A 13,600-nucleotide genomic window follows, 5' to 3' on the forward strand; every position below is an offset into this window, starting at 1 on the left:
ATATTTGCAAATATTAATAATGTCACCCCTCAGTCTCCTCTTCTCCAAGCTCAAGAGACCCAGCTCCCTCAGCCTTTCCTCATAAGGGAGATGCTCCACTCCCTTAATCATCTTTGGTGCCCTGCGCTGGACTCTCTCCAGCAGTTCCCTGTCCTTCCTGAACTGAGTGTCCTCCTTGAACTTGCCCTGGTGAGACCACACTTGGAATATTGTGCCCAGTTCTGGGCCCCTCAGTTCAAGAAGGACAGGAAACTTAAATTTGAGAAGAAACTTCTTCTCAGTGAGGGTGACAGAACACTGGAACAGGCTGCCCAGGAAGGTTGTGGAGTCTCCTGCTCTGGAGACATTCAAAACCTGCCTGGACACATTCCTGTGTAACCTCATCTAAGTGTTCCTGCTCCAGCAGGGGGATTGGACTAGATGATCTTTTGAGGTCCCTTGCAATCCCTAACATTCTGTGATTCTGTGATTCTGTGGGTTAAGATGAGTGTACTGTGTCCCACCGAGGTCTCTCCACAAGATGTCTCTGGCCCTAGAAATAAATATAGGCAGATCTCTGGGCCAAACTGTTCTTTTCCACGGGAACTGTTGCTCATTATAAAAGTCTGGAAAAGTGAAATTTTGAGTTCCGTAGGTGAAGATAACTATTGTAGAACGGGTTTTATGTAAGAAAGTATACACAGCTCAAATCAAAATGATCATTTTGAAATGTACTACAGTAGAGTGACTTTGCAAACTCTTTGTTCATTATTATTGCCTTAATCTTCATAATAATGAAAGACATTCAGATGCTGAATGATTTTCCCCTAGCCTAGATGCTATTATAGAATGTGAAGATTCATTCCACTTTCCTTAGCTTTGAATAAGGCATTTGAGGTAACCTGTTCCATTTTGAAGTTTGTTTTGACCCACTACTTTCCATTTCCTTACTTCGAAACTGTAGCGTGAAGCATACTGCGAATCATGGCATCACACTCCATCATTACGAAATTCAGACCTTTCTCATCAGTAGAGAGACCCAAAGTGAAATAGAGAAAATAGGAGAGAACAAAGCGTAGTGTTGCAAATCAAGAGTTTCAGAATTTGATGTTTAATGTGAGAGATAAGTTAGGAGAAAGATTTTTCTTAATTGCATGACCTGTAAATGATATTATTCATTATATGTCAATTCCTAATTCATTTATTTTCACTGTGAGAGTAACCTAGTACTCCTCTAGTATGTAAAATTCCTAATAGCTTTTAAATTAACACAAGCAATAATTTTCCTTTCTTAGGAGTGAGTACAGGTAATAAATATCATTTTTCTTTATTCCTATGCTATATTTGCTGTAGGACACATATGAAGAACAGAACAATTTATTCCATATCACTCAGATACTGGGAGTCCCCCCATATCCCTCATCTGCCCCTGCAGCCCTTCCTCCATTCCAGCTAGAGGGAAGCAGAAAAGAGACAATAATTTCCAGCCACAAGTTCACAGACAAAGTCAATGGCCGGCATTGTAGCTGAATGTTAACGCTTCTTGTAGCCCAAGACACGTCATACTTAGCAATACAACTTTAACCTTTATAATGTACCATAATTTGATTTTCGAACCATCTATATTCTCTCCTTGTTCCAGCCTAAGTAGCTGTAAGGAGGAGGGAGAACAGACAAATATAATCACCACACAGGGTACAGGGAAGGACAAAGAGATGAATCACTGAAATTCCCATTGCAGTTTTCAGATTTTAGCCATGTTCTCACCACTTGATTCTGATGTCAGGAAATGAAAGAAACATGATGATATTTTATTGTGGTGTTAGTGTTTGCTGGTCAGATGTCAGAGCACCCCGAAAGTCCAGAGCTGTTGTCCAAGCTTAGAATTTCATATGTTTGTTCTTGAGTGACTGTAAAAGAGTATGTTGATTTAAATCAGAAATACTTAGGTTGTGGTGAAGTGAGCATGAAAGGCAATTAAGTGTCTGTATTATTTTTTATTTCTTTAGTTACATTCTTAAAGGAGGAAAAGACTTTTCAGGGAGAAAGTAAGACTGCAATTGTTTTTTTAGCCTTTGCCACTGGCTTTCTGAAGTTGTTAAAAAGAAGTAGCTTGCATTTAAGTGTGGTGGTGTACCTAGTTTATGTAAACTAAACTGTTTATATGTGCGACTGTCAGACATGGAAATACATATATACACACACATTCAAGCTATAAAACTTACAGATCACAGCACAAAGCCAGTGATTCCATTGGTTTTCCATTACTGATTTATACAATATATGGTACAATTGACAGTCTCTAGTGCTGTGCAAGGGTTATTGTTTAGATATATAGAATTTACTAACAGTATTGGAAGTAGAAAATGAAGTGCTGAGGATGGAGTTTTGTCATCATCACTTGAGGAGGTTTTAAAATGAGCAATAGAGTCATGACTGAGTACTGCAAATCAAAAAGCTGCTGATTAAATAGTTATTTCTCTTGTAACTGTGCTGTATTCTGTATGTAGCATATATTTCTGGAAGATGTTTTCCCTAATGATGAGGGGAATGTACATGGTGCTTGAGACCTGTTTAGTGTGTGTGTAGCATGCTCATATCCAGATACTCCAAGTGGCCTTATTATAGCCTCACATGTTGGACGAGTGGTCCAGGGTCTAACATCCTTCCAATACAAGTGATTAATCTGTAAGAACATCTTGTCCCAAATAAATCTTAGCACTGATGACCTTGGGGTTTAAAAAACTCTTGTTAGTCTAGAATGAATCTTGCCTACACTGACACCTGGACAGATTTAATCCAAGAATAATGAAGAGATGAAAAATATGTTTAGAAGGAGCTGATTTCCTTTTTCAAAGGCAACCCTCTAAGGTAGCTGGACCGCAGGAGGCAGAGGTGGTGGTAATCTTATGTTGCGTGAGAAACATAGATTAGTGGGTTGAAAATAATAGAAGAGGTCAGTTGAGCATGGAGTAGTTATCCCAGGACTGCAATTTATCTCATAGCTAACAACACTGTGAAGTTTTCTGTCTACTTGTATGTATGTCTACATTAATATAGCAGTGACAAATTGGATAGATGTGGATAGCATAGGTGTGACTGTGAGATTCCTGAAATAAATTACATTTCTCTATCATGCTATTTCCAACTCCCAAAAATGTGGTATGTAAAACAGAAAAAAAGGAGAGGAAATCCTGTCATTAGCCAGAACAGAATGGAGGTTGGGTTCTTTTAAAATTACAAGCTATAAACTCTTAAAGAATAACAATGGAGAATAACAAAGAATAATTGTGGAGATTTCCAAAGCTGTAGCTTAGAGACCTTAAAAATGAACTGTAAGTTTCCAGAAATATGAACACTGTGCATAAAGGCTGTTTCATGATTGAATAAATAATTTCTGGAGTTTAACTTTGGAACATGTTTTATTGAAGTGAAAAATAATTGTGGGAAATTCTGTAAAGTGGTTATCATTATATCTAAAAGGTATGAAATTATGCTAGTTTGTGGCAGAAGATTTAATTTTCACCACACGTAGCTCCTCATTAATTTTTTTTACTCTCTGACTTAGTTTTATTTCTGTTGTTCCAGACACAGACAAGCAACGAAAGCCTTCAATCCTTCCCTTTGAAAAGTCTAGCTATACTCTTTTAGTATAATAATACAAATACCTAATGAGAGCAGTAAATATTGAACCTTAACAAATTTTTCTTTAGTTGGGGATATTTGGTCAGACCTTGCCCCTTGCATGGCTGATGGCTTTGACAGAAGTAGAGTTTGCTATCCCAATTGGCCTTCAGAGATGTGTTGACTTCATCAAGTATAGCTAAACTTTCCAGACCAATTTTCTGACTGGACCTTCAGTCTCTTCCTTGCTTTTTGATGTTTTAAGTTGTGTATCAGTGATGGGAATATGCATATAAGGTGGCACTGTGTAAGACCAATACAGTGTGATTTGTTTTAGTTAATTCTACTGAATGGGTCAGGCACGCCAAAGCAGTCACGCTTCAGTTAGCCAGGCAATAAAACATACAAATAAGCAATTAATTGTGTTTGAAACTAGTAAAACCAGCAAAAAAATCAGCTCCGTCTCACCAAAATGGCAACTGACCTTTTCTTAGCTAATGTCTCCCTCAGCAGCCATCTGACCAACAACGTAATAAAAGAGATGTTGACTCTAATTTGCTTCTCTTCCTTCTTCTTCCACTTTACCCTTACTTTTCCCCAGTTATCCACCACACCCAGGTGCCCTGCAACAGTCAAAATATACAATTGTCATTTGTCTGGACCACTTGATCGTATCAAGATTCCTAATCATTCCTTATCCTGGAAATCATTTGGGTTTTTTTAGAGCTGCTTATATGCTTTCCATTAACTAGTTTCTTCCTAAACAAGAGCTATTTAATTTTAAAGAAAACCTTTATTTAGTCAAATTGTGAAAATTCTAACAGGAGTATTTACCAAACATTAGTCTTTTTCCACCCATTTAAAAAGGTGAGCTAAAAAACAAATAGGGGGTAAATTTTGTCCTCATCTTTAGTTTGAAAACACTGCTGTCTTCAGATAAATTTGGCATTAAGGATACAAGAGCTAGCTAGTATAAAAAGCAACTTGCATTTGTAAAGTAGGTGAAGGAAATTCGTAGACTATAGATGCTGAAGTGATAGGGTTAATCAAATGTTATTCTGTTCTTGCTAGAGAAAACCATTATTGCAGCATGCAGGTCTCTCTGATGAAGCAAATATTTCATAGCATAAGCTGTAAAATTAAGTCAATTCAATTTGTTAGGTTGGAAAATTATTTTTAATATCCATTGTTATTTTGGCATATTATTAATCTCTGTAATTCTCTGCCATGTGATTGTAATAAACATTTCACCATATTACTGCAGTTTTCTCCATTAAAAAGAAAAGCTTTTATCTGTTGTGAATAAAAGTATGAATCTTTACTAGTTTTTACTTTCTTTTTTCTTTTTATAGAAGCTGCAAAGAATCAATCCTCCTTACTGTTGTTCAACCTTACCCTGTAAGTATCGTTGGTGTTTTCTGAATTAGTTTCCTAGCAACATAGCAGGGGTTTTTTTCTGCCCGTATTCTTTCTGTGTCTCTACTTTATCTGTGCAATAAAAAGAAATAAGTGAGATAAGAGCCATGTCTCTTAAAGGTGATGTTTAAGACTGTGTTACTGCATCCTGCAGTCAAAGGCTGCATTAGCAAAATAATAATAGCGTATTTAAACTCATACTAGGATGATATGTAGAGCAGGATGCTGAGTTCTGCTTCAGTTTCTAATCTGTTGCAGCTCCTGTTTTTTTCTTGATTCTGCCTTGGTCCCACAGAGTTGCGCTCCCCATATCAAGCCAGCTGTACCTTCTGTAAGGGAGCACTCTGCCTGCATCACCGGTGCAGGGTGTGTAGAGTGGAGGGGAGAGGACAAAGAGACAGACAAGGGATTGTGTGAGCCTGGCTTGAAGGGACAGGCAGAAACTGCAGCCCACCTCAGAGCTGGATGGCACCTTTGCACCTCACCCAATGCTTTGTGGGAGATGAGTTCATGAACTGTCAGCTCAAACCCACCTCCTGTGAAAAAGGAGAGAAGCCAAGCCAGGGAGGAAACACATTTCTCTCTTCCCATGCATCCATGCACAGTCATGCCAACCTTGCAGACTGCTGAGAGACTCAGCTGCGTAGCAGGAGTGAATTCAACAGGTCCATTCACTTCTCCGTTGGCTAACCTGATACACAACAGTCAATTAATAATGGATAAATAATTGCATCTTTTTTACCCAAGAATAAGAGATGAGATGGATTTCAAAGAATATGTGAAAAAATTTTATCTGATGAAGCTGCCAAAATATACATCTTGCAAAGCTTTTTGTCACAGAAGTGGCCATATAGTTGTGCTGGTCCTGCACCTTTTCTAGAAACCAGTCCAAAAAACAACTAAATGAGGAAAAAGCACATACTCCCCAAAACCAGACGGGGGGAAAAAATCCTTACCCACTTTGCAGGCTTCATCCTTTTCTTTACATGTCAGGTGAAGAAAGGGCATGTTCTTCAGCACAGGTTTGTGTAGCCCTTAAAAGTAGACAGTAAAGTGTAGTGCTGTACATCTGTGAAGTGTTGTGGCCTGTTATCACTGTGGTGCTGGTATAAGAGCAAGCCCATACACACTGAATGTAAGGGAAACTGGAACCCAAATGAACTGTGCGATCCATGTTCAATGAGAGACCTTTCCACTATGGGTACGGTCCTCCCCCAGCCTTTGGCCTGGAGAAGAAGATAAGCCATGACCTGGCATCTTACCAGCAATTTGGGTCCAAGCTCTGTTTGAGGTCTGACAAGGCAAAATCTCCTCTTGTTACATAGCACAGAAAGCTAATCAATAACCACACTTCCTCTGGATGTCACTGAGCCACGTGTGGCACTGAAACACTTTGCTGTCCTGTCCGCCATTTCGGCTGATATACCCATCTTACCTGTGTATTTGTGTTGCCCCCCCTCTGGCATGTCTGCTATAGTCCTGCAACTCCTTCTCAGCAGGGAAAACACTCCTGTTTTCAGGGGCAATGGAAGTTTTGTCTCACGTAGGTGTGAAGATTGTCTCCCTGAGAACATTCACACAGCAGTCAGAAGATACGATAGATGTATGCATATCAGAGCTAGCTTTAACTGACTCATTTTTATCCCAAAGTTGGCATGTTTCAGTGGCGTGAGCTTAACTGGGAAAGCCTCAGCTGCAGGACTGTTGCACCCTGCAGATCTCTGCTTTTCTCCACTCTTGTACTTCCTTACCTGGTCAGACCAGGGTCATGTTGATTAATAGTGTCGTTCCCCCTCCACTTTCAAGGCTAAATTCTCTTGCAGTGGAAATGAAGATGTGCATAGGGATGGGGAGCAGTTGGGAATCCTGCCAGTACATGAAGCCCAGTTTGAGCCCTGAAGCAGTGCAGGGTCCCTTAGTTTATGCAAACTCTGAGCTCTGAAGTCCCCTGGGGGCTCCTGATTCACCTTGAATACCTGGATCATGCTGGCCCTCATACTGCCTCAATGTTACTGTCAGTAGTGCCTGAGTCTGTTGGGTGACATCCCTCTGGGCACCACCATCTTGGGTGTTGCTGCACTCCAGCTGTGTGTCTGTTCTGCTCTTCTGTGCAGAGGATCCTCTGCCAAGTATATTTTGTCTTGCAGTTTGTAAACAGTATTTATGTCTTCAAAAATTATTATGCACGTGTGCTTTCCCCTTTTCTTTAATTTTGCCTCCTCCATTTTTCCTTTTACATCTTTTTGCCAATAAAACTGGAAAGATGAAGTAGAAACTAGACAAAAAAAAAAAAAAGAGCTTTTAAATAAAGACTGAACGTCTTCCCCATTCTTGGCAGAAATACATCTTTACAAACATTTTGTCAATCTCTCTTCTTGATGGTGAACCTTTTGTTTCTATCATTGCATGAAAATGATGTGCCAGGATGGATTACAAGAGTGCTGTTTCTTAATTGATTTTATTTGTACTATTTGGAGTGTGCTTTGTTTTCATGCTTTCAAGTAACCATCTTTTATGATTGCAGGTGAAAGTAGACACAATCTAGATTTATTGTACTCTGTAGTACACTTTGTACTTTTTGAAAGCTTTTGTGGATCATTTTTGCTTAAGTGCATTCAGTTTTGTTTAATGCTTAAACTCATTAAAATTTCATTTTAATTATGACCAAGCCAAAGCATTAAGCTATCATTTTCTTCCATCAATCTACAGATCTCTGCCAGGTTCATATCACCACTGCTCATAAGGAGGTCACTGAACAGCCAGAGCAGTTGAAGCAGTTCAAAGTTTTGATTTCTGGAAGTATGGCATTTGATTATCTTTTCTGACCATTTTATTGTAAATGGACTATCGTTCTGATTTTTGCCTTATCAAGTTTTAAGCATTACTCAAATCAAATAACTTGCCTGTTTTGATATCTGTTCAGATTTTATGTATAGACACCATTTGATAGGTTGCTTTCATGATTAATCTCTTAAACTCCTTGGATGTCATCCGGGCCCAACAGAGATCTATGGCAATCTTGCTGTGCACAGTTCTGCAAAGGGAAAAGGATAAGAATCTTTTTCTGTTTTGAAAGAGATGATTCTTGTTGTAGCACAGCTATATGTCTGAGACATAACATTTGCAGAAAAACTACAATAAATAACACTTATTTATGGATCATAATGATTGTGGCAACAATCTTGTTGAGGGTCTCACAGTATTTTTCATGTTGCTTTGCTTTCTGAAGTCGTGTAACAGCAGCAACTACCACATCTAGATTTGTGGTGGTAAAGCAGGATATAAAAATGAAACAGATTTGTCACAAAGATTTCAAATTATAAAGTCAAAAAGACTATCAAGGTGTAGTTTTGGAAATTGCTTGGAAGTCAGACATGTGAGCATTTTGAACAAGATAATTTTTGACTGCTTGAAATGGTGAAGTTTGTGTTGAAATGATAGGTTATCTTCTTTAAATGTGTACATTTTTTGCAATCATCCTGAGGACCTTTTCCACTGTGTAATTTCCCTATCAGGTTTTTGGTATGGTCAGTTCTATACGAAGCTTTAGTCTTACACAGGAGAGGATCATGTTGTGGTTAAAGACAAACCTGCCATTGCTGTGTTGCCTCCTGGAAGCACTGGCTGGTCCATGGCCACCGTCCAACCACTCTTTGCTGTTTGAAGCAGCCTCCTCTCATTTAAGACATGCTGTGCGTCCTTACTTCTTCCATCTGTGTGTAGTGCAAGCCCCACTGAGCACTGCTGCTCCTGACCTTTCTTTCTTTTAGGATATATGGATTTTTCTGGAGTGTAGGTGTATGAAATGCATGATCTTTCTGCAGTGAAGACTGTGAGAAAATTCAACATAAACTTCCATGTTAAATGTTTCAGAAAAGTGGAAAAAAGCCCCTCCACCCTTCACCCTGTCCACTGTTTTCTCCTTGTAGTTCCTCCCCACTTCCACCCTCAGCTGCCATTATGTCTCTTTTTCCTCTTCATTAGTCCTTTCTCCCATCCTAGGTACATTATTTTTCATATAGACCTTCATTTGTTCATTTTTGTAGGATCATAGAATAGTTTGGGCTGGAAGCCACCTTGAAAGCTCACCTAGTCCAACCCTCTGCAATGAGCACAGATTCAACTAGATCAGGTTGCTCAGAGCCTCGTCCAGCCTGGCCTGGAACGCCTCCAGGGATGGGGCATCTACCACCTCTCTGGGCAACCTGACCATTGTCGTAAAAAATTTCTTCCTCATGTCTGGCCTGAATCTCCCCTCTTCTAGTTTATAACCACTACTTCTTGTCCTATTGCAACAGGCACTGCTTAAAAGTCTGTGCCCATCTTTCTTATAGGCCCATTTTAACTTTAGTTTGTATGGGGTGAAGTTTTCTTTCATTCCCAGTTTCTCATCCTTGCAGAGTTGTAGGGCTGAAAGTAGTATGCCATGGCTCACTTCTTTTGTGCTTTTCTGCACTTAAGTGCATTCACCTGTGTATGAGAGGTAATCATAAAGGTAAATGAATAATCCATGAATGTAAAGGACTGAACTTTGGAGAGGCAGAATCCCAAAAAGCCAGTGGAGGGGATTTTATGGAGGACCTCCATATTTAATAAATACAGAGATAGATGGCCCAGGCCCATCTAGTCATGAGATGAGCTGCAATGTCTGCATGTTCCACAATGTCTGGAGCTGACCTGTGGTTTCACTCATGGTTTTTGGGACAATCACAGTAAACTAGGCTTCTGTTTGGTGTAGATGGAATGGATTCGATTTTCTTAATGCCTTCATTAAAGTAAGGTATCCTATTCCCCACCTTACAGAGATGTATTATGCATATATGGGACTAATGATCAGACTGTGATTGCCATCTAAAAATACTAAAATATAAATAATGCAAACAGTAAAATGTAATTGTGATAGATCACCAATTCTTAAAAGAGAACACAAATCTGACCACTATTGCAGCAATTAAATTTGTGCCAAGATTTTAACAAAGAAATACTCATGATGATGATCTGTCAGTGTCCTGTGGTTATAACAAATTACTGCATGGTAAAACTTCTCCACATTATTGCTTCTGAGTCCCTTCCTGCTCTTCTACAATGCTCTTTTGAGCCAGTGTAGTTGTTTCAGTCTTGCTCACGGCTATGAATGACAGTGTTTAGTTTGCCTTTGGGCATTATGTACTGTTCCACTTAATAAATTTAATTCTTCCTCTTATTCACTTTTTATTTGCTTGCTAAATTTTGCCTCATATAATTGCCTTTAAGGATGGACCAAAAAGTCAACACATTTTTATGGTCATGCAAGTTTTCTTTATTTCCTAACTAATATTATATTTCATATTAAACTAATGACTAATTTTGAGTAACAAAATTAAAACTGATTGCATATATACAGTTGGTGGCTATTTAAAACTTTGGTATTTCTGACAGATTCATTGTCACAAAGCAATTTTCCTTTTCACTTTGTGCCTGTACTGTACTGCTGCCTTGTTTCATTTCTCTCAGAACTGCACTATCCTCTTCTAAATGCTAAATCCTTCTATTTCTTGAGCATGAGTAAAGGTTTTGTTGCCACAGTATCTCTACTGGCAAGAGTAGTGAAAAGCTCTTTTGCAGCAAATGAACACTATTTCACTTGGAATCTCCCCCAAGTTAGAGTTTACCTGCAAAAGCAGACAAAGTACTAGACATTCCTGTTTTCATCAAAAAACATTTTCCCTCAAGATGAAGGATATTGTTTCTAAAAGCTGTCCAAAAATGACCTGCCATAATGGTGCTGACAGAGTTAAATCTAATTTTGAAAAGTGCAGAAAATGAGGAAAATATTTTCCAGAAAGCCTCCCCTTGTTATAGCAATCTCGTGTGTTTTGACCCTGCTGATGGGATGCCCATTGACTGCAGTCCTTAGTAAGCAGGGTTCAAAGGAGAGTCTCAGTCTTCACTATCATTTCCTCCAAGCAAATTTCTATGCAATGCTTCATTTCTCTTGTTAGAGGTTTCTCTAGGTAGTGTTGAAATGAGCACCTGAATTTTTACTGAATTTTGCATAAGCAAGTAAAAATATTTAAATTCCTGATAAATTTGAGTTTTTAACAGGAAACAGTGCTTAACAGGTTAAGTAGTGTGAAGTTTGTGGGTTTTTGAAGTATTTTGATTCCTTATTAAACTGTGTCCCCTCATTTTGCACAAGTCTCTCTAATTGAGCTGGTTTTACCTGTGACAATACAAATACTTGCAGTAATAAATATTCTGCTTTAGTGTAAACACCTCCTGCTTAAGGTCATTAACTGAGGATAATGGCTTCCATTTGGCTAAAAGACAGAGTATCAGAAACAAATGAACCTGGCACTCTGAGAATCATTAATTGATAGCATTCTTCGCCTACAAACCTGAAGACATTAAAATAGAATAGACCAGCACATCATCTTGCTGATGATTTGTTAGACAAGCAAATTTCAACAGTCAAACCCAACTGTTTTCCTACGTATTTGCCACACTCTTTAGAAGCAGGAGAAAGCAAAGAGAAAATACCAAGTGCCAAGTTGATGCAGAAGTAGAAACAATGAGATTGTGCAATTAGACTCAAAAGCTGTGCTATTACTCAAAACTTTAACCAGCAGCAAACGTTCCCCCAAATACCTGGCACAGCTATTCTAGTTTTTCTTACACCCTTGATTTATCGTTTGAAGCTTTTTAGAAAGCAATCTGCTTCCGCGCTTACCCAGAGTGCCTGGCAAGGGGCTGGAGTCCTGACCACATTGCCAACAGCAGAACTGGGAAGGGAGGGAAGATGCACATTATATGACAAACTGTGGTGTGATCCCCTGGCTGTGCAATAAATATACGTTAAACCCCATGTCCCAGAAGGGTTCTGGGGAACTTGCATATGTTCATACCTTTCAATTGCGTTGGACTCCCCTATCACACTTTTGCAATAACATAATTTAAGTGTTTATTTCCCCCTGGAAGTGAATGGAGGTTGTAGAGAGGAAAAGGGAGACGTTGTAGAGAGGCTGTAGAGACCGACAGAGCCGTGTAGTGGTTTGCTGGATTTGCTGTATGGGAATAAGCTTTCCAGAATCCGGAAGAAAATTTGGCAGTCTGCCTATAAAGAGAGGCCAGACTGGTGACTCATCTGAACTGGGAGCAAACAACTGTAAAAAGCCTCTTCCAGCAAGCAGAGTAAGTGAAAGCCGCGTTTTTCCCCTTGCCCTCACAAGGGAGAGCCAGTAGCCTGCTCGTATGGTTGTGCTGCCCCGGGGTGGCAGGAATGAGCAGGCTGCAGTCCCTTACTTGGTTGACATATAGACTGTCCCACTTACACACTACAGAAAGGGACTATGTGGTTCTACCCTGTGTTTTGAAGTGGATTAACAGAGTGAGATGCCACTGTACTTGGAGAGCTCTCAGACACTTTTTTGGCAAAAGTTGTGTGTGTCTGTATCTAGTGGTTCATAGATTATGCAAAAAATTTCCATTCAGTGTTTGAAGGAAGGGTCACTGGCTGGTCACTGTTCGGTGTCCGTTCATGCAAATGAGTTTGGTTGACAGAAGTCATTGTGGAAGTACTACAAGGAATTTGTATGTACACCAAGACCTCTTCTCATCACTCCAGTCTGACAGCAGGATAACTTACAGTATGTGAAGTATGCATTGGTGATTCCTTTTATGTATGGATTATCTCGAATAGCATTATGGTGTGACAGTATTTCCATTCTTCAGTGAATGGTACACAAAGTACTGCTGTGTACATGGAGTTCCTGTGTGTGAGAAACGGGGAATAACTGAAAAAGGAAAGTTTTAACCTGAAATCCCGTGATATATCTTGTCATAATTTTTCCTTCCAGTCTCCTAAATCAGCTTTTATTAGTGCTGCAAAAAAGGCAAGATTGAAGTCCAATCCTGTCAAAGTGCGCTTCTCAGAAGAAGTAATTATCAATGGCCAGGTGTCGGTGAGTATTCAACGGTTTAACCTTAGGAAGGACTGAGCATTTCAACCAAAGGTATGCCTCAGGGCTATAAAGTGAGGGAAATACATGGTAGGAACAGCAGAGATAGTCTCACAAAGGGAAGGGTTTTTCTGTTTCTGAAGGTGTAGAAAGATCTGTTCTTAAAGTCCATTGGGCCCATAATATTGGGAAACTTTTGTCCCTTCTTAAAATAAAATTAAAATTCTATTGAATTCATTTTGTGACAATAGCACATGTAAATCTGTCTCTATAGTTTTGATGATGCTTGCTTGTTTTCATTGTTGTTGAGGGTTTTTTGATGTGTTTTTTTTGTTGTTTGTTTGGAGGTGTTTGTTTGGTTTGATTGTTTGGTGTGTTGGGCTTTTTGTGGTGTTTCTTGTTGGTTGTTTTTTGTGTTGTTTTTTTTTTTTTTTTTTAAGAATAATTTTGTAGTAGGAAAACCCATGAACTTTAGACAAGGAGCATGTCAGGATAATAGATTAACATTACCTTACAGACTTCTTTAAAATTTGTTTTATCTACTTGAACTTCTTGTTTCTGGCCCTGAGGCAAAGTCAGCGTCCCTTTGAGAGGCACTGAACTCCTCCTTAATCATGAACTCCCAGCTCATTTTCATAATTTGC

The 13,600-nt window shown here is 39.1% G+C and overlaps 1 protein-coding gene across 2 annotated transcripts in view; it reads left to right on the forward strand.

The window, feature by feature from the left end:
* The window catches only part of FRMPD4 (FERM and PDZ domain containing 4), a gene marked incomplete at its 5' end in the record, with an annotated part of 306,730 nt that overhangs the window by 268,747 nt on the left and 24,383 nt on the right, over positions 1-13,600 (forward strand). The window contains 2 exons of one of the 2 annotated variants that reach the window (XM_080348475.1): positions 4,956-5,007; positions 12,855-12,959. In XM_080348475.1, coding sequence (XP_080204601.1) covers positions 4,956-5,007; positions 12,855-12,959 — 157 coding nt within the window. The remainder of the gene's footprint in view (positions 1-4,955; positions 5,008-12,854; positions 12,960-13,600) is intronic. The other variant, XM_080348476.1, reaches the window with a different exon arrangement.

Source organism: Nesoenas mayeri, assembly GCF_963082525.1.
Source record: "Nesoenas mayeri genome assembly, chromosome: 1".
NCBI lineage: Eukaryota > Metazoa > Chordata > Aves > Columbiformes > Columbidae > Nesoenas > Nesoenas mayeri.